Source organism: Ascaphus truei, chromosome 9 (genome assembly GCF_040206685.1).
Source record: "Ascaphus truei isolate aAscTru1 chromosome 9, aAscTru1.hap1, whole genome shotgun sequence".
Taxonomy (NCBI): Eukaryota; Metazoa; Chordata; class Amphibia; order Anura; family Ascaphidae; genus Ascaphus; species Ascaphus truei.
This window is the reverse complement of record NC_134491.1, coordinates 32530221-32552295: the sequence shown is the minus strand read 5'-3', so window position 1 is coordinate 32552295 and position 22075 is coordinate 32530221. Positions and strand designations below refer to the sequence as shown.

General features: G+C 43.3%; 1 protein-coding gene across 3 annotated transcripts in view; it reads left to right on the top strand.

Moving 5' to 3' along the window:
- SPTBN5 (spectrin beta, non-erythrocytic 5) overlaps window positions 1-22075 on the top strand; it is a 155318-nt gene that overhangs the window by 108275 nt on the left and 24968 nt on the right. For all 3 annotated transcript variants that reach the window (XM_075614318.1, XM_075614317.1, XM_075614320.1), the window contains 12 exons: window positions 100-291; window positions 2928-3023; window positions 3509-3627; window positions 4136-4250; window positions 5088-5201; window positions 5667-5788; window positions 10705-10870; window positions 12034-12222; window positions 12977-13054; window positions 16198-16370; window positions 20718-20808; window positions 21859-22005. In XM_075614318.1, coding sequence (XP_075470433.1) covers window positions 100-291; window positions 2928-3023; window positions 3509-3627; window positions 4136-4250; window positions 5088-5201; window positions 5667-5788; window positions 10705-10870; window positions 12034-12222; window positions 12977-13054; window positions 16198-16370; window positions 20718-20808; window positions 21859-22005 — 1602 coding nt within the window. The remainder of the gene's footprint in view (window positions 1-99; window positions 292-2927; window positions 3024-3508; window positions 3628-4135; window positions 4251-5087; window positions 5202-5666; window positions 5789-10704; window positions 10871-12033; window positions 12223-12976; window positions 13055-16197; window positions 16371-20717; window positions 20809-21858; window positions 22006-22075) is intronic.

Here is a 22075-nt window from a genome sequence, read left to right as displayed (position 1 = left end):
TATAATGGCAGGCCTACAATAATCCTTCAGTCTATTAGTCCAGAAATGAAGGGGAGGCTAAGTGTAGATACTTTTTTTTTTTTTGTCCTCGTGATACAGAAGGGAAATTCTTTGCTGTCTCAGCAACACCCCAAATCGACAGAGATCCGTCGGAAGATCCAGGTGCTGCATGAAGAATGGGAGAAGCTGAAGAGGGCCGTGGCAACCCGCGGGAAAATGCTGGAGGACAAGAGGGATTTCCTGGAGTTCCTGCAGAAGGTGGACCAGGTGGAGGCTTGGATTCGAGATAAGGTGATTGGAGGCGCAAAGTTTCTAGGGACATTAGAAAACACTTCTGGTGGGATGTATGCAACATTGACTAACCCTTTTAATTCCAGCAAAACTTGTCATTCATTTAAACACATCTGGGTGATTGAACCAATATGGTGTACAATGCGCTGCGGTGAAGGATGCAGACTAAACCGGGGTTGAATTATTGCTTCAATATGTCAACAATGTACTTCTACAATACTGGAGATGTACCAAAGGAAGTCTTAAACAAAATATATTTATAATATTTGTATTTCCTTCTCGGGGTTAATCTACAATGTAGTTGATTTCTGATATCATATGGGGTACTTAGAGGCTGAAGTGCACTGACATTAATTGGTAATGCTTCTGCTTCCTCTGGGACAGCACAACCCTGTCCATTCATCTCTTCCTTTTTCACTTGCAAATTGACATGGAAGCATCAAGGAGAAATGATATCAGAACCCATAGATTCTAGCATTGCATTTCAATACATTACATCCTCCCAGTGTTTGATGCCCTTCCTTCTGAGAAGCAAATGAAAAACATTTTATTTTAGATTTTATTTTAGATTTTATTTTGTACGGCTGCTTTTTAACCTGTTTGGGGTCTGTGTATGAAGAAAAGTGGGGTGCAAATTTGGGGGTTGGATATTTTTATTTGATTCATTTTTGCATCCAAGAATTGCACCATATGTGCTTTGATACATAGACCGCTTGGCCGAGTTTCAAAGCAGAAATTGCCCCTACTTGTTTCGTGTTTTTTTTTACCCCTGTGACGTACGACACACCTGTGAGCACGTGACTCGTGTAAGTGAAAAGGGTCAACACTTCCAGCCTTACTGCCGACTCATTTACCTCCCTGCAGGGCCCTCGAAATGAGCAATATCGCCCCAAAAACATTCACACTACACCTCTATTACGCTGCCACCTTCAAGAATAACTGAAGGTCTTACCTCCGGTGTCCTTGATCCCCTATTTATTAGGAAAAGATACAGTATGTAATGAATACAAAAACCCACTGTACTGTAGCAAAATGTGTCCGAAATTGCAGTTAATCTCTTCTAAAAGGTACTATGTTCAATCAGAGCCCAAAGACAGTACTTATTACATTTTAGATTTAATATACAAAAAGTGGTACCATGCTTAGTTACTGAAAAGAGAATGTTACAAACACATACAGTATAATAATGCAGACAGTTTCAGACAAATAACGGGATAGAAACAGAAAATCTAAATACGTTGCCACAGAACAATATCAGATCCTGCTAAGAGGACTTGAAGTTGAAATAAGAGAATCCACATGTTTAGTGGCAGAAAACACCCCTCTGTTGAATTCGGCGTTTGATTTTTTTTATCCTCGCTTTGCCTGTGTCACAAAAATGAACCCCACATTTCCTGGGTGTGTCCTTAATGCCAACTCATCCATCTCTTGTGACATTTATGACTGTGAATGGAAAATAGTTTCTTTAAAATTCAAAATAGCTCAGAGTATAAAAATAACCCATAACTCTCTTCCCGTGACTCCTAGAATAATGTGACCTACATCATTGCGTTCGGTTGATCAAAATACACGTTTAGACATCTATTGCGATAGGGATCATTTTAATCTTTGAGGGCGAAATATGTATCTGACGGATGCATCATAACGACGTGGTATAATTTAATCAACGGACTTCACATGTCACACCGCTATATTCTTTATTCTTGCGAATTACAAATATCTGATATTTTGTAAATCTGTAATGAAATAAATATTGATCTTTTGATCCCCTCCAACTCTTGGATAAGGAGGGTCCATAATGTTTTATGATCGGCCTTTGACAATCTGTCTGGCTGACTTAGTAGAGTCTGTATTCTATCTGAGTGTCAACTCACTGTAAACAAGGTTGCAGTTTTAGGACCCAATTACCCGAATAAACACTGAAAAGTTCACTTTTACATAAAGCTCCCCAGCAATACAGAAGAATAGTATATTAAAATGTATCATTAACCCTTTTCTTGCACTAATACACAGAAAAAGACATGAACGTCACCCCGTGTATTTTTCAGGATGTGAACTGGGGTCTCCCGTGGAGCTGAGCACAGGCTCAGAGACCTCCCGGTTCCCATGATACTTACCTGTGAAGTTAGTGTTTAAATCACCCTCCAGGGGAAACAAAATGGCCACCAAATCTTAGGCCAATAGGAAGCCGCAACATCATCAGTTGCGGATTTCTACTGGATGGCCATTTAAATCGCCTTTAGAAACCAGGAAGTAATACTGGTAAGTATCCCGGGAACAGGATGGTCCCCAGAGCATGTTTCAGCTAGTAAAAATAAGGCTTTCAAATTATTATTATTATTTTTTTAAACAAGCACTATGAGGCACATATTTATTTAATTATTAATACAAAATAAGCTAAAAAAAATATTGCGCTACACCTTTAAAAAAAAAAAAACATTTTTTCAATTATAAAGTAGCATCAAAACCAAATGACTCATCGCCCACTAAGAATACTGTATGTCCAATGTTAACGCGACTTCACTGTTGGCTACGGTAGCTTAGGTTGCACTTGGGAACACATTGATGTAAGAAATGGTTCAGTACCAGAGCAGGAATGGTCAGACTGTATTCACAACACAACGTTTCGTTCCCAGGAAGTGATGATTAATGTCGGGGACGTGGGGGGAGACTTCGAGCACTGCCTGCAGCTGACAAGGAAGCTGACCGAGTTTCGGGGAGCAGGATCTGGTGTAAGTTGTCCCTTTTACCTGTGACTCATCTCCTTGAGCTACTTTGCCCATTCATTCATTGTGTGTGATCTGGAAAAACTCACTGTTAACACCCCTGTAAGTGGCATTGAGAAAAATATCAGCCTGAAGAAGGTATCTTTGTGGCTCTGAAAGCTTGGACACTTTTTAACCACGAGTTAGCTGCTAAATGTATGAATAGAAGATTCCCCGATGAGAGTCTCTTCAATGAAAGCTAGTAAGATAGTAGATTAAGGAGACCCGGTTCAATAAAAAAGGTTACTTTATTTCAACAACCATGGAGACCTCCTACGCTTTTCTCACATTTCGGTGGTTTGTCAAGGAATTTTTAAAGGAGCTATTAAATGTATCATTTATTAATGTATAATTTCTACCTTCCGTTTCTTGGTCTACTATACGGGCTAAGACCGTACTGTCCTCTGCTTGTGTTAAACATATTAATGATGCATGCTTGGGGGACGTTACAGGAAGTGACGGTGGATGATGCCCACATAAAAGCCATCAATGCTCTAGCCGTGAAACTGGAGACGCAGAACAAAGAAGAGGTGAAGACCATTTATCAGCGTAGGCAACAGCTGAATGCGAAGTAAGTACCGTGCTCTCAATGGTAAAGAGAGCATCAGGAAAGAAGCTTTGGGAAACATCTATGCCGGACTTTTCTTGGGCGTGGAATCAAATTGTTGGAGCTGGATCTCTCTTAGTTTATTAGTTATTAGTTTGTTTCATAAAGTCACAGACAGAGTTTGATTGAGAACGTTGTATTCATGAGGATCTTACAGAGATGGGTTGGGAAGGAGGCTGGACATGGCAAATCTGATTCGTTTGTACAATGAAGCTAATAGAAGCTTAATAAAAAAAACACATTTAATGCAAAAGATGATTTCCCGACACTTTCTGTACAACCTTTCATCCTAATAAGGTTATAATAATCACTCCCTCTTCTCCATGTGTCTGTGCAATGTTACCTTAAATACAATTTTGAAGTCACTCATTTTCTTAAAGTAGACTTTATTACTAAATGAATGTAATCAATAATATTGTGGAATGAATCTGAACTAATTACCTTGTTGTCTGGTTCCTTTGTTTCCCTGTAGGTGGAACAGTTTCCACGGGGATCTAAATAAATACCGCAGAGCGTTGGAGGGGGCCCTGGAGATTCACGCTTTGATCCGCGAGATTGATGACGTGAATGAGAGAATCAGTGAGAAGGTGCGGAGAACGTTTTGTGAAACCACAGCAGGATTATTAGTGAGGGGAAAAAAACACAACGGCAAAGAATTATGGACCAGATCAAAATGACAAGATGTAGGCTCTCGGTGAAATATTCCTGATGCGTGTGGTCTTAACTGCTCCGTTACTGCAAACCTTTGTTGTGGTCCAAACTGTGTTGTACTCAAAATTGATTTAATTTTTTGAGATAGCATAGTGCAGGGGTGAACAACTCCAGTACCCAAGGGCCACCAACAGGTCAGGTTTAAGGATATCCCTGCTTCATCACAGGTGGCTCACTCAATGACTGAGACACATATGAGCCACCTGTGCTGAAGCAGGGATATTCGAACACCTGACCTGTTGGTGGCCCTTGAGGACTGGAGTTGGCCACTCCTGTCTTTGTGGCCTATTAGGACAAGTCTGTCTATAACTGAAAAATTAGGTTATGAAGATACTGTAGTTAACTGTAACTGTGTGTACAGGGGTGTGACAGATCACGTACAATGCAGGGAATAGATGTATCTGATGCATTTTACTCAGAGTTGCCATCCCTTGATGTTCTTTACAGATGCATGAAAACTGCTCCATCCTTTTCTCTTTGTATCCCTCATCCACACTCTCTCTGATTTGTATACTAAATAAATACTCACTTGTCCTTTCTGCCATTCCTTCGTTCTTATTGTATCTTCCTTTTGTCTGTCTTCATCTCCCAGCTACCTTTTTTAGTTCAGCCTTTTTCTCTCTCGTTTCCTTCTGTTTTGTTGCATTTTCTCGGGATCTGTTATTTCTTTGTTCCTTCCTGTTCCATACGGTGTCCTCTCTCTGCACATATAGAGCGTTCTCATGCTGGCCCTTGACTATGGGAAGGATGTGGAGAGTGTTGCAAACTTGATCCGGAGACATGAAAAAACCGAGCGGGAGATCAAGGTCATTCAGTCCCAGAAAGAGGTATGAAATATAGGGGTGGATAGTTTGGACACCGGGGGTATGGGGGGTGGGAGGTTGTAGCACATGGAGTAACCTAACATTTGCACCGTACATTGATTGTAAAAATAAGGAAAACGTGACCACAATGAATATACAGTAAGCTGCAATAAGCACTCAGTGAATTTTGCAGAGATCTACATTTCAAAGAACCACATACACATGGTTAATGTTCCACTTTTCCATAGAAAGTTCTCTATTCCTTTTCATTTGCTGCTTACGGCGTCTGTAAAACATTGCTGCATGGGCCCCCCCCTATAAGCAAAGGGTTAAATATTCCAAAGATTGAGCCACGGTTTGAGCGTCTGTTTATAAATCGTTTCCTACTTTTATTGGGACCCAATCCATATTATTCTGGGGAAATGTTCGCACTTGCCAAGTGACTTAAGGAACCAAAAGTATTTGTTCAACATAAATATCCCTGTGCAGTCCTTGCATCAGGAAGCCAACCGCCTGTCCGGGAGAAATCCATCCATGAGCGAGCGTCTGACCACGAAGCAAAGAGATATGGCGGACAACTGGCAGAAGCTTCAGATCCAGGCCAATGAAAGGTGGGTCCCTGCGTGGACATTTCTCCAGACTCTTTGGTAGATATTCAGGAAACTGCATTAGCGCCCCGAGGGGAACCAGTGATAGTCTATGGAGGCAAGAGGGGATTTTAAAAAGTATGGGAAAATCATTCTATTTCTTCTATAAAGTATGGGAAAATCATTCTATTTCTTCTATAAAGTATGGGAAAATCATTCTATTTCTTCTATAAAGTATGGGGAAATCATTCTATTTCTTCTATATAGTATGGGGAAATCATTCTATTTCTTCTATAAAGTATGGGGAAATCATTCTATTTCTTCTATAAAGTATGGGGAAATCATTCTATTTCTTCTATAAAGGGCCATTAATTAGATTCGGCAGAAGCCTGCCACACATCACTGTACGGTGCAGCTTGAAGCGGTTAATGCCACGCCTCTGTAAGTTACCTGGCGCCATAGCGTGCAACTCCCGCAGAATGTCCTTGACACACACAAAGACATAGGCAGGCTTATTCTATCGAGCTGCGGCAAAGTGAGTGTTGTGCTGCGCGTCCGGTGATGTGAAAGTGAGTTACCGCTGTAGTAAAAGCATGTAGTCTCCCCTCAGCAGATGTGAAAGGGGCAAATACATGTATAGTAAAATGCAATGTCATCTAAAACATGCATGAGATGAACAAAATAGAAATGCAGTCAGTAGTTAGGCAATGCAGACTGCTAAAAGTGTGGCCCTCATCTGTTGTCATTTTCTATGTTTCGATGTTCGAGAAATACAACTTTCAATCCCGGACTATTCCCCTTTCTGTCCGTCACACAAACCTCACATCGAAGTCTGAGCAATTATACCACATGCTACTAATCTGTGTTGATGTAAGGAACAGCTCATTGTATTGTATTGTATGTCTTTATTTATATAGCGCCATTAATGTACATAGCGCTTCACAGTAGTAATACATGTGGTAATCAAATAAATAACAGATAATATAAATAACAGATCATGGGAATAAGTGCTTTAGACATAAAAGTAAAATTTCGGAAGAGGAGTCCCTGCCCCGAGGAGCTTACAGTCTAATTGGTAGGTAGAACGTACAGAGACAGTAGGAGGGAGTTCTGGTAAGTGCGTCTGCAGGGGGCCAAGCTTTATGTATCGTGTTCAGAATATCCACAGTGCTATTCATATGCTTCTTTAAGCAAGTGTGTCTTAAGGTGGGTCTTAAAGGTGGATAGAGAGGGTGATAGTCGGGTACTGAGGGGAAGGGCATTCCAGAGGTGTGGGGCAGAAAGTGAGAAAGGTTTAAGGCGGGAGAGGGCTTTAGATACAAAGGGGGTAGAAAGAAGACATCCTTGAGAAGAACGCAAGAGTCTGGATGGTGCATAACGAGAAATTAGGGATGAGATGTAAGGAGGGGCAGAAGAATGTAAAGCTTTAAAAGTGAGGAGAAGAATGGAATGTGAGATGCGGGATTTGATCGGAAGCCAGGAGAGGGATTTCATGAGGGGAGATGCTGAGACAGATCTAGGAAAGAGTAGAGTGATTCTGGCAGCAGCGTTTAGGATAGATTGTAGGGGAGACAGGTGAGAGGCAGGAAGGCCGGACAGCAGGAGGTTACAGTAATCAAGACGGGAGAGAATGAGGGCCTGAATCAGAGTTTTAGCAGTCGAGCAACAGAGGAAAGGGCGTATCTTTGTTATATTGCGGAGGAAAAAGCGACAAGTTTTAGAAATGTTTTGAATGTGAGGGGCGAATGTGAGAGAGGAGTCGAGTGTGACCCCTAGGCAGCGTGCTTGGGCTACTGGGTGAATGATTGTAGTTCCAACAGTAATGTGGAAGGAGGTAGTAGGGCCAGGTTTGGGAGGAAGTATGAGGAGCTCTGTTTTAGCCATGTTGAGTTTAAGGCGGCGGAGGGCCATCCAGGATGATATAGCAGAGAGACATTCAGAAACTTTGGTTTGTACAGCAGGTGTAAGGACAGGTGTTGAAAAGTATATTTGTGTGTCGTCGGCATAGAGGTGATAATTAAACCCAAAAGATGTTATTAGGTCACCTAGAGAGAGTGTGTACAGAGAAAAGAGAAGAGGTCCCAGGACAGAGCCCTGGGATACCCCCACAGAGAGATCAATAGAGGAGGAGGAGGTGTGAGCAGAAGAGACACTGAAAGTACGATGGGAGAGGTAGGATGAGATCTAGGATAGAGCTTTGTTCCGAATACCTAGAGTATGGAGAATGTGGAGGAGAAGAGGGTGGTCCACTGTGTCAAATGCTGCAGAGAGGTCGAGTAATATGAGCAGAGTGTAATGACCTCTGTCTTTGGCAGCATGGAGGTCGTCAGTTATTTTAGTGAGGGCTGTTTCGGTGGAGTGAGCAGAGCGGAAGCCAGATTGTAGAGGGTCTAGGAGAGAATAGGTGTTGAGAAAATGGAGCAAGCGAGAGAATACAAGACGTTCAAGGAGTTTACAGGCAAAAGGCAGGAGGGAGACAGGTCGATAGTTAGAAAGACAGGTAGGGTCAAGCTTGCTGTTCTTGAGTAATGGTATGACTGTTGCATGTTTGAAGGAGGATGGAAAGGTTCCAGAGCAGAGGGAGGAGTTAAAAATGTGTGTGAGCGTAGGGATTATAGTAGGAGCTAGTTTTTTAGGAGATGGGAGGGAATGGGGTCAAGAGGGCAAGTGGTAGAGGGAGAGGAGGCGATCAACAGCGACACATCCTCCTCTGAGACAGTGGAAAAAGAGTCAAGGAAGGCAGGAGGAGAGTTAGGAAGAGGTGTAGGATGGGAGGAAGAAACAGAGGGGATGTTCTGCCGTATGGATTCCACCTTTTCCTTAAAATAGTCAGCAAAGTCCTGAGCGGAGATGGAGGAAGGAGAGGCAGCTGAGGGTGGTTTGAGTAGAGTATCAAAGACAGAGAACAGTCGGCGTGGGTTAGACTTGTGCATGTTGATTAGTGCAGAAAAATAGGCTTGTTTAGCTTGCGAGAGGGCAGAGTTGAAACAGGATAGCATAAATTTGTAGTGAAGGAAGTCTGCGAGAGTGTGAGACTTCCTCCAGAGGCGTTCAGAGGAACGAGTGGAGGAATGCAGCATGCGCGTGTGGGAATTTAGCCAGGGTCTAGGGTTAGAAGGGCGAGTGCGGCAGAGAGAAAGCGGGGCATGTAGATCAAGAGACGAGGACAAGGCAGAGTTGTAGTTTCTGACCAGGTTGTCAGGGTCTGTAGCAGAGCTGAGAGAGGAGAGGGCGGAGCTTAAAGTGGACTCAAAGTCAGGTAAGTGAATAGAGCGCAGGTTTCTGCAGAACCGGGAGGTGGAGAAGGGGAGAAGCGAGATAGAGAGAATGAGATGAGGTGATGGTCAGAGAGAGGAAAACAGGAAATGGAGAAATCAGAGAGAGAGAAGTTTTTAGTGAAAACCAGGTCTAAGTAGTGGCCATCCTTGTGGGTGCTGGCTGCAGTCCACTGTTGAAGGCCAAAAGAAGAGGTTAGAGAAAGAAAGCGGGAAGCCCAAGGGAGAGAGGGGTCATCAATGTGGCAATTGAAGTCCCCAAGGAGAAGAACAAAGGAGTCTGAGGAGAGAAAGAAAGAGAGCCAGGGTTCAAAGTGAGAGAGAAAGGCAGAAGGGGAATGAGTAGAGGTAGGTGGGCGATAGATGACCGCCACATGGACCGGGAGAGGAGAGAAGATCTGGACAGTGTGAGCCTCAAAGGAGGGAAAAGCAAGAGAGGGGGGAATAGGAAGGGTTCGGTAACGGCAGAGAGAGGAGAGCAGGAGCCCCACGCCTCCACCCCTGCCATCAGGGCGCGGAGTGTGGGAGAAGGAAAGACCACCATAGGAGAGGGCAGCTTCCAGAGCAGAGTCAGACTGAGTGAGCCAGGTCTCAGTTATAGCAAAGAGAAGCAGGGAGTGAGAGAGAAAGAAGTCATGCACAGAGAGGAACTTGTTAGAATGAGAGCGTGCGTTCCAAAGGGCACAGGAGAAAGGGAGAGAGGAGGGAGGGTGGCAGGGGATGGGTATGAGGTTGGAGGGGTTAACACCTGAAGGAGTAGAAGTTGCATGTGGGAGGCGAGGACGAGAGCATACAGAAATAAGGCAGGGACCAGGATTGGGAGAGATATCCCCAGAAGCAAGGAGGAGAAGCATGGATAGAAAGAGGATGTGTGAGGATGATTTGTAGGGGTGTGTTTTAGTGTAGGGGATATAGCTGTGTGGTGTCAGAGGGCGCAGGTAAGAAAGGAGTTCATGTGGCCAGGTGGGGTTTTAATGGTTCACACACGCGGTCTGCCATTTAAAACCGCAAAACATGCGAAATCTTTTATTTATTTATTTTTTTATTAAAGAAATCAGTTCTGTAGTATTAGATAATAGACTGGTTTTTTTTTAATTCAACTTTTAATGCCATTTGTAGTGATTTCTTTAGCACACTTCCCCAGCAGTGCAAGACCTTTGTAATACTTTCCTGTTTGTGATCGGTTGTTGCCAATGTTCCCAGCAGTTTGAGCTGTAAACTGCCCCAGTAGTCAATGTTACCTTAGTAATATCAGGATACATTGTAGCTGCTGAGTTACACTGACTGAAAGATTGATTGAAACTGAAAGGCGGCCATTATGTTAGGCACACAATCAGGATTTTAACAGATTTCTAACAGGAGCATCAAACAATTGCCAGCTTAGGTAAGAAAGTAGTATTTATACATTGTCACACACGCTTTACATATAACAATGAGAAAGAAAGAAGGGTGAATGTAGTATTGCTGCTTTAAATGAATAGCTGATGCCACGCAGTGATTGCCACTGCGGTTTTACGTATAGTCCTCCAACTGAAGGCAGTTTTTGGGTTGAATTATTAATTGTCAGAGATTTTTTCTCTCCCAGCAAAGTGAGTGTCTATTGAGTGTTTTCTGAATCTCTGCTGTGTAGCAGTCTCCTGAGAAACGTGTTTCATTGCTTGGCAGGAAGGAGAAGCTGGAAGCCTCTTACCATTTGCAAAGGATCAACTCTGATATCCGTGAGCTAATGAGCTGGATGCAAAACCTCCAAGCCCTGATGGAAGGAGGAGGGGCGTCGCTGAAAAGCTTGGTGGACGTTGAAGCCAGAATTGAGGAACACCAGGAGAGAAAGGTACAGGATCGGATCAGGGGAGTTCTACTCGGGTTCTGACAGCATAGCACATGGACTCTGAATTAGGATGTTATTTGTTTAGAGCAGTCATTTATGCATCTAATATAGTTTTATATAGGTTTTCAGGATATCCCAGCTAGAACACAGGTGGCTCAATCAGAGGCTCAGTCAGACTGAAAACCAGACCTGTTGGGGGGCTTGAGAACTGGAGTTGGGCCCCCCAGACCTAAGGAGCACACTATTAATCTTGTAGTTAGGGCACAGTAAGATGGGAAAACGTCATTCACGACCCATGCCGATATTTTAGTGACCTTGGGAAGTAACTGTATCTCCTTTTCTTCAAGTACCAGCAGCTCAGCAACTATTTGTCTTGCCAGGATTGCTGTACTGGTATAATGGAGCTCTGCATTTACTTTTATATAGGAGTCGCTTTTATTCAGTAAAGTATTATAAAATGCACAAAGAGACAGCACAGTATGCAGCTCCCTTCCAAACACGTACTGCACGTTTAATTGGCACGTGGAAACGGGATATGTAAAGCCCCTCCTCTACCCCGATAAGTTCTTAAAGCTGCCGTTTTTTTTATTTTATTTTTTATTTTATTTCCCCCCCCTTTAATATGTGCATCAATACAATCCACACAATTATAAGTAATTAGCTAAGGAGAATGGATCGATCAGCGACGATTCGACTAAGGGGCTCACTAATTGGCTGTCAGTGCAGCAGAGGAGGACCAAAGATGCAACGTTCTGTGGGGAAGATCATGTGACCAAGCAGTCACAAGATACAATTTGAGAGAGAGGGCAGGGCTCAAAAAGGGGCGTGCCAAAGCCTGTTTCAGAAGAGGAAGGCGATGTGACTTTGTAAATCGTTGCTATAGAAACATAAAGTGCTTGTTACATTATAATACATGGAAAATGTCATTTAGAACTATTTAAAAATGCTACAAGTATTTTCACATTGTACAGAACTGATTTGTCTGCAGCTTTAAGGGACGGCAATGTATGATAGTCTCCTCACTACGGAATTTGTAGTATTTTTGTTAAGTGTGCATGATGGACTCTCACAGAACTGAACCAGTCCGGCCAGAACTCTGTGGGCTCTGTTACACTTTGTCACCTGCCCCTGAAAGCAGTTTTACCCACACAAGCTTTCTGTTTCAGGCAGAGATAGAGGCGCGGGCAGAGAGGTGGAGCTCAGTGAAGAGTTCTGGGCAGAAGCTGAGTAACTCGGGGCATTATGCAGCCGACGACATCCGCCTCTCGCTCTCCAAAGTGGAAGAGGTCTGGGCCGAACTGGTTAACGCCTGGAGAGAACAGAACCTGAGGCTGTGCCAGGCCCGTGATCTGCAGGTGTGTGCGGAAAGGACACGGCATTCTTATGTCTCATTAATTACCCACCGCGCGCTCTTAAATGGACACTCACAACGCATTTGTAGATGCTGCTTCAGTATTAAAGCGCTGGGATTGGCTGATGTCTTTTCACTCACTGCCCCCTACTTACAGAACGGCTCCCGCATCAGTGTCCCCCAATAAAACTCTCTCCTGATATTCAGAGCTCAGAGGAAACATCTCATTAGCATGGAAACAATTAAAGGATAACTGTATCCGCTCACTAAAAACACCTGCGCCCATTCTCTCCCACTGTAATATCTAAGCAGCAATAGCTACTCCTACTGTCTGCGTGTTCTATAACAGGGGCGCTGATCTCCAGTCCTCCCCCGCGTCCTCCCCAACGGGTCAGGTTTTAGGATATCCCTGCTTCAGTAAAGGTGGCTCAAACAGTGGCTCAGTCAAAGACTGAGCCACTGATTGAGTCAGCTGTGCTGAAGCAGACACTGATGGTGCCACCTGTGCTGAAGCAGGGATATCCTAAATACCTGTCCTGTTGGAGGGTCTTGAGGACTGGATTTGACCAGCTATAATATTCCTTCGACAGTCAGATTTATGTCTTCTTATATATTTTTAATCCTATTCTTCTATTGTACCATCGCCTTGTATTTTGAGTATTCTTTATGCATAAACTGTAAAGTGTCGCTAGGATTGTTGGCCCAATACAGTATATAATATTAAGAGCATTGAACAGAACTCTGTCTTTCCCCTCCAGGCATTTTTCAGCATTGTGGATCAGAATGAGAGTTGGCTCAGCAGCAAAGAGGCTTTACTTGCCAATGAGGATCTGGGGGTAGGTGGCGGTGTTCTTGGCTTGTGATACCCTCACACATTGTGTATTGCATTGCTGTCCTTGTTCTCATTCTACCACCGTTTGTCAGAGGGACTACGCTACCTGATATTGATAAGTTAACCTATTTCAACATATACATCCCATCCAGAGGACGTTTTGTATTTACACTTGTTTCCAAAGGGGATTTGTTCACAGTTCGGCGCTAACATGTCTTGGCGGCACTCCAAGCGACCATTTTTGAGGTTCACGTAATGGTGGATTCTCAGAGTTCCCGGGTCCTGCGGGCCAATAGGAAGCCGTGACATCATCCGGTGTGGCTTCCTATTGCCCCAGGTGACGCGGGAGCTTTAAACTTTGCCTGGATACAGGGACCCTTTTCGGAGGGAAGTATCACGGAAAGCTGGTGGTCCCCAGAGCTCAAATTAATGGGGATCAGCTCGGTAGACCCCCGTTTCAATCCTATGTAGTAAAAAACAAAAAACAAATGTGTGGATTGCTTCTTTAAGCTAAACACCATTTCCTTTTAGGTGTTGGAAGGATTACATTTGCACTGCAATGAAGAGCAGGGACACCTCTTCTGCAGGAATAACCCTGAGTATTGCATAGCACTGTGCTGCTAGTCCTCCAAGGTTACAATGTTTTAGGAGATGTTATCCGGGGGAAGTGTTTAAAGGACTGAAAGCTTTACTAGAACCAGCATGCAGTATAAATACACACATTTACACTTAGGAAAAAAGGACATCAGGGTTACGAGCAGGATTATATTATGGTTTGAGTGCTGCTGTGGTCCCCTCTGTACAACCAGAGTTACACTATTACTGTTACATTATTCTGTGGGAGCGTGGGGCACAGAGGAAAACATAATATACTAAAGGTCATTGCTATGATTAATTAAATCCGAAGTTCATAGTAGTAGGATAGCCTCAGATTCTTTGACACACCCGTACATTGTTGGTGTGCTGCACAGTTCTGTTACTTTGGTATGGTAAAACAATTAAAAAATGTTATTTATTTTTGAAAGCTTTATACCGGCTGGTTAAGTTAGTAGTGTTGAATACACAAGCTTCTTACCCACTCAGACTTTGGGATTTGGGGCAATTATTAGTTTTTCTTCCATGGACTCGGTCAACTTACTTTACTTGGGTAATGACAGCATTGCTCTATGCTCTTCACTTTCAAGGCTGACATGCATATCACAACCTGTGATTCCTCCCCAGAGGTGGCTGCAGCTGCACGCTGAAATACTATTCATACTCTTAGAGTGCGCAGGAAATGAAGGCGCTGTATAAATATGTGTTACTGTGAGCCTTTGCATTAACATAATTCCCTCCTAAAGAAAATAACATGAGTCTGATGTCTGCTCACCATAGGACTTGCGTAGTTTTCCAGTTGGGAGGAGCGCTGTGATACTCGTGAGGATATGAAAAAGAAATACAATATAATGGTGCAGATGGTAAAAAATAAAAGGGATTAAAAATAGCAGTCTCTGCAATGGTTGTACTCACAAATGGTAAGGTAAACGTATCAGAGACCCATCTCTCTCTGATAGGAGCCTTTAATGGATGCCCTCTTAGGTAGATATGATGATAGAAATACTGGAAGCTTATGGTGTATGTAGATCGTGTCGATACTCAGAGAATCTCCATATGGTTATGAAGAGAGAAGAGAGAACACACAATAGTGTAGTACGATCTAAAATTGTATTGCACAACAGTAAAAATCTGGATATAGCACTCACATTTTATATATAAGATATATTCGTGGGAGAGGACAGCTGTGGTCAGACGGATGATGCCGGTATCTCCAGGAACGACGGAGTACTTCCGCGTGCGTCACGTGTGCCCGCGTCACATCCTGTGACGTCCCAGGTACGGGCGGAAGAGGCTACCTCGCGTGCTAGTCTCCGTAGTTTGCCAGCACTTTCCTCTGATATTCTCCCCAGCTCTGTCACCTCCAACAGCTGATCGATTCAACGCGTTTCGCTGTGGCTTCTTCAGGAATCGGACTACTGAACCCCAAAGGACCTCCCTTATATATAGTCCATGTGTAAATACAAAGGGCCAATCGAGGGGTCCCACACAGAAATGGCCAATCAATATGTAGCTTATATAGCAATGACAATGGAGATGTAATACAATGGTAATAATGATGATACAAAAATACAGAAATTAAACAGATACAAGCTTTTTGCGCTAATACAAAGTGAATATTCTAATCTAAATGTATTCATTAATATATAAAAACAATAATAGAAGTATTAATGAAAGCATAAATATAAATGCAAAAACGACGCAAAAAAGGAAGAGCTAGATGTCTAAAGGGATGAGGAAGATAGACATAATTAGATACATATATGAATACATACATATATATTTAAAACTATATCTAAAAATTATGTTAAAAAGGCACCAATGTCTATGTCAACATTCAGATCCTTAGGAGTGAGGGTCTGCATTTTGTGAATCCAAAAAGTCTCCCTTTTAGCTAAAGTGTTTAATCTATTAAATTAAGCTGTCCTCTCCCATGAATATATCTTATTTATAAAATGTGAGTGCTATATCCAGATTTTTACTGTTGTGCAATACAATTTTAGATCGTACTACACTATTGTGTGTTCTCTCTTCTCTCTTCATAACCATTGGGAGATTCTCTGAGTATCGACACGATCTACATACACCATAAGCTTCCAGTATTTCTATCATCATATCTACCTAAGAGGGCATCCATTAAAGGCTCCTATCAGAGAGAGATGGGTCTCTGATACGTTTACCTTACCATTTGTGAGTACAACCATTGCAGAGACTGCTATTTTTAATCCCTTTTATTTTTTACCATCTGCACCATTATGTTGTATTTCTTTTTCATATCCTCACGAGTATCACAGCGCTCCTCCCAATTGGAAAACTACGCAAGATCTATGTTTGGACTTGGACAGTCCTCAACAGGGGTGTAGAGCTGCTTTTATTCATATATATTTCACATTATAATCACATTTGCAATTCAATTCACGTTGGTGGAGGTCACTTATCACATTGTGGTATCATTTGCACTTTATACACTTTTCTCACTTACATTGTGTATATTACTTTATTATTATATTGTAGTTTAGAAGCGCCCGGTTTTCACTTTGTGTGTCACCATAGGACTCTCTGGCCAGTGTTGAAAGCCTTCAGCGCCAGCACGAGCAGTTCCAGAAGGCTCTGGATGCACAGATGGACAAAATAGATGAGATGGAGTCATTTGCCCAGGAACTGCGTCAGAACGAGCACAGTGACTCTGAGAACATCACCTGCAAATGTGAGGCAGTGCTGGAGAGGTAACGTCTCCTATCTTATCATTGCAGGGAATGGGGATATACCCACTGCAGCTGCGACGGCCACAACTCCCTGCTCTGTGTATAATTATAACACTTAACTACTCTTTATATAGACACATTTCTCTGTTAATAGCACATACTGTATATATATGCTTCACTGTAATACACAGACACTGCTCTTCATATAACACAGGTCAATTCTGTTCTTCGTATAAGATGTATACTGTTCTATATGTAATACAGAGGTACATTGCTCAGGATTGCTACTATTTCCCTTTATCTGCTTGCATCTGTACATGATAAAAAGATAAGAAAGTATATACACGGTTCTGTGTAGTATTTGTATTTTGCAAATACACTGCACTGTGTTTAATGCACTGTGTTCCACTGCTGAAATCCCTCTCCTGGCTTCCTATCAAATCCTGTATCACACATTCTGCTCCTCACTTTTAAAGCTTTACACTCTTCTGCCCCTCCTTACATCTCAGCCCTAATTTATCGCTATGCACCATCCCGACTTGCGTTCTGCTCAAGGATGTCTTCTCTCTACCCCCTTTTGTGTCTTAATCCCCCTCCCTCCTTAACCCTTTCTCACTGACTGCCCCAGACCTTGAGTGCCCTTCCCCTCAATAGCTGACTAGCACCATGTCTATCCACCTTTAAGACCCACCTTAAAACACACCTGCTTAAGGAAGCACATGAGTAGCACCATGGCTAATACTATACACATGATACATAAAGCTTGGCCCCCTGCAGACACACTTACCAGAACACCCTCCTACTGTCTCTGTACGTTCTTCCTACCAACCAATTAGATTTGTAAGCTCTTCGTTGCAGGGACTCCTCTTCCTAAATGTTACTTTTATGTCTGAAGCACTTCTTCCCTTTATGTGTTATTTATATTATGTGTTATTTATATGATTGTCACATGTATTACTGCTGTGAAGCGCTATATAAATAAAGACATACAATACATACAGATAAGCATTGCTCCTTGAGTAATGCATAGTACACTAGTATGCGTATAACACAGCTATGGTTAAAGTACAAGGACATTGGCAGTGCTGAGCAATGCATATCTATGTTATACATGGAGTCATTCAGGCGTTAGATTACCCATAGGATTCCTAGGTCAAGGCAAAAATGCCCGGGGCCTGACACTGTATGTGCCAAATTTAGCAAATGTTTTATTAGGGGACGTTAATATGGCTTTTAACAACCACCTCACAAAATCTTTTCTAACTATGTAACTGTTAGAGAGCAGCGCTGATACAATGTTACATGTATTATGTAAATTGCCACTCCAGTTGTCATTAATATTAATGACACTGAATGGCCCCAGTATCCCAAAAACCGCGGATATAGTAGGGGAGCGCATGGTGTCACGTGCGCCTGTCGGCCAAGCGATCTGTGGCCTGTGATCCACAGCGACGGGGAGGCGTGGCCGTGACATCACATGAGCGGTACGCCCTCATTGGCTGAACCGTGCACGTGACGCGACCGACAAGTGGCAAACACAAACTACTTGTCTGCTCGAGAATCGCGCATGCAATCGCGTTTCATCACGCGCTCTATGGCCTGCCTCATAGAGGTCCGTCATTTTGTTTGCACCACGCACAGTCGCGCTTCATCGCACGCGCAGTCGCGCGCTCTATGGCCGGCCTCATAGAGGTGCGGTCTTTTGTTCGCACCACGCGCGGCCGTGCGGAATATAGACGCACCCCAAGGCACCGAGGGAAGGTTCTATTGTGTGTTTCAAGTGATCCTGAAATACTTTCAGCTTGGTGTCTTAGATTAGGATAATATAAAGGGGACGATGGGATATAAGATAATGTAATATATAAAATACAAAAGACAAATATCAAATAGCAGTCATGATGAAGATTAATAGGTTCTAATGCTCATACCTGCAGGCCCCCCGGCTTCCATTAAAAAGCAGGCTACTTTCACTTCCTGGGTTCCAGTCAAATGGACCTTGTGCACAAAAAGGAGCACACCTGAGATCCCTGGGATATATGCTAATAATAGGACTAGCTACAGGTGTGAGCAGTAGAGCAGAAAGGTATGCTGCGATGGTGGTGCTACCCAGCAGCTGGTTTAGCTCAGTGCTCGAGCTGCTGACCTGCGTAGTAGAGGATGTGGGTGCTGATCCTCTTGGGTCTGACACTAGTACCCGTCCCTCACAAGGTGCCTTAGGCTTATCATTATCGGTTTGATGGAAATCTCTTCAGAGGTGTCATTTAAATATACTTTGAATATTCGTTAGCATATCTCCCATGGGTTCTCCTTTATGAGCACAGCTGTCTCTCCACATGTTGTTTGAGGGGTTATACAGTAATTGGGACTCTATCTCTATCTATCTATATATATATATATATATATATATATATATATATATATATATATATATATATATATATATATATATATATATAAGATCAAACAGTCAGCACTCTGATGTAAAACAAAAGGCAGTTGCTGGTCCCATAGGGATCCACATAACATACAAACCAGCCCAAAGACCAGTAAGGAGACAGCAACCAACGTGGTATAATCCAAAGAAGTCTGTATTGAAATAAACAGGTACACGAAAGCCAACGTTTCGGTCTCTCAGGGAGACCTTCCTCAGGGCCGTGCAAACACCACACTAACAGTGACCCTACTTATATACCCACACCCCTAGTGCAACCAATTAAACATAACCAATCACCAGCAACCTGTCATGATTTACCTGTTATGCAGCTGAGCACCGTTGAGAAACAACCAATGCCTGGACCAGAAGGAGTCATGCGGATCCACAAGCAGTACTACCATCAGGAAAGCCCTAGTGAGCGGTGGCGATGACATGGACCTTAAATGTCTCCCTGTCGCGAGACATTTTAAAGAACATAGACACTCCTTAGCAACGCTTAGATGCATGCCTATCCTGCAGGTCCCTATCCCTACGCGTGGTGGTGACAGAGGCAAGATCTTGCTACAACAGGAGGCCAGACTCATTTTTGTACTGCGGACTATGGCACCAGGGGGACTGAACGAAGAGCTCAAACTGGGCTGTTTTTTGTAAATTGTTTATGGCTACCTACGCATTGATTTTTGCTTGCTTTGATCCTTGACCATATTTGAATGTTTATTTTCATGTTTGCATGCATATTTTTGACGTGTGGACATTGTTCCTCCATAGCTTCACTTCCCTTGCACACTGTCACTCCCTTGTTTTTGATTGTCTCTTTATTGTCATGTTTTATATTGTGGGGTGCAGCTGGTACTCCTGGGACCTTGACCACTGCCTTTTGTGGCTTTACTTTCAGCCACAGCCCTTTTTGCTCGTGTGTCTGCCTTGCATTAGTGCTGTGGGTGCAGCGCTGCCCTTTCTATCAGTGTTTACTACTGCGCCTGCGCGGACTGTGTGCTGGCGTCCTTGGTTGCCAGGGTTCCTCCATTAGGGTACTGCGTACCTTTCCAGTGCGCATGGATGTTTCCCATTGGCTCCCCGGCTCACACTTTGCCCTATGACGCGCAGGCTAGTCAGGTGACGCGCTGTAGCTCCCGACACCGGTCGCAGGCTATAGACATCAGAGCAGGCAGCCTGGATCACGGGTGGGGTTTCCCTGCTCGTGAATCTACAGACTCAGATGCCTGAGTTGGCTGCCTTTGATTACCACATTGCTTTTTTCTGCTTGTGGATCCGCATGACTCCTTCTGGTCCAGGCATTGGTTGTTTCTCAACGGTGCTCAGCTGCATAACAGGTAAATCATGACAGGTTGCTGGTGATTGGTTATGTTTAATTGGTTGCACTAGGGGTGTGGGTATATAAGTAGGGTCACTGTTAGTGTGGTGTTTGCACGGCCCTGAGGAAGGTCTCCCTGAGAGACCGAAACGTTGGCTTTCGTGTACCTGTTTATTTCAATACAGACTTCTTTGGATTATACCACGTTGGTTGCTGTCTCCTTACTGGTCTTTGGGCTGGTTTGTATGTTATATATATATATATATATATATATATATATATATATATATATAGTGGTTGACAAATCACCAAAAAATCTACTCGCCACCTAGTACCACACATGTGCTGCTTGGGCCAATAGGAGCTCGCCACGATGTTAAATCCACTCGCCCGGGGCGTGCAAATGTATAGGTTTGTCGAACACTGTATATATCCCCCTCTCCCCCTGCCCCCGCCTCTGGAAGTTAATTTGTTTGCGGACTCCACACAATCTGCAAATGGATATTTGATGAAATTTGTTAGTTGCCGGCAAATTTGCGGCAGATTAGAAAGTTGGCACCCACCACACCCACCTTCTGGTGTATTAACATAAATGCCGGTTTTACTGTCTAAACATCAGGAAAAAGAAACTTCTGCACACAGCTGAATCCCGGACCAAGAAGCTGGAGGAGTCCAGACAGCTGCAGAAATTCCTCAGGAGCTCCTACGAGGTTTGTAGCAACATGTGAAGGTTACAATGTCCACATTGTTGCAAAATGGGCAGAAGTGATTCCTGCTGCCCTCGCTGGCTAAGGGAATGTCAATAGACCATAGAAACCAACGGCTTCTCAACTTTGCAGAGCTTCGTAATAATGCACAGTCTCTTCATAGCCTTTTACTCTCGACTTATTTACATTTATTTATAAAATGTGTTACCAGGAAGTAAAGGTATGTGCGTATGTAGCACACCAAAACAGTACAAATTAATGCAAAAAATGCGATACTTGCGCACAATGCCGGAGCTCCTGGTTCAAGGATGGCTTATCTGCAGCAATCCAAGTATACAGCAACAGGAAAGATGATCCAGGGCTCCACGGGTTTTTAGCAAAAGAATTTATTCATGATACACAACGTTTCGGCCTCACTTAGGCCTTTGTCAAGTGACTGGTAATGAATGACAAACACACACACACACACGATTTGGGGTTGAGTTTACTAAAACTGTGAATGACAGATTAAGTAATGATAGGCATACACAACAGAAATGAGATCTAGAACAACAACCTAACTATAAATTAAGCATTTAAACAGGAAACCTTGTCAGCTTCCACCATTGGAAGTTGTAAAAGTCGGTGACCTAATCATCTGGGGAACGAATAGGGAACGTTATTAGTAGCAGAGAGGGAGACAGTAAATAGAGGATTACTTGAACAAGAGGAAACTTGGGGAAAAACTTTAGGAAGTATAGTATGTACATACTGAAAGGGTAGTGGATCAGTGGCACAGCCTGCTGCAGAGGTGGTGCAAATGAATGCAGTAAAATAAATAACTGTTGGGGATAGGCAAAGGGGTATCTTAAAGTTGGAAAAAGCCAGTGAAAAAAGGATTTGGATCTTCACAGCTGCTGGAAGTAGGTGCATCAGCTGGTCCGCATCTGTTGGCACGTTGTATGTTTCTATGTTAAGATATACACCGCTAAGACTAGCATCTCTTTTCTGTGCCTGTGGGGTAGGCTCACTATTTTGTGATGAATAAACAACCTACGCATCTCCTGTTTTTAGGTGGGGGCCTGGATGCTGGAGAGGAACAGCTTCCATTTCGATGACAGCTGGCGGGACCCCAGCAACTTGCAGGCAAAGCTACAGAAGCATCAGACGTTTGAGGCAGAGATCAGAGCAAACAGAAACCGCCTGGACAGCATTAAGGCTGTAAGGGGATACAGGACGGGGCACACGTTACTGTTGCAGTCCAAGCGGCTATTTAAAAAAAAACAACATA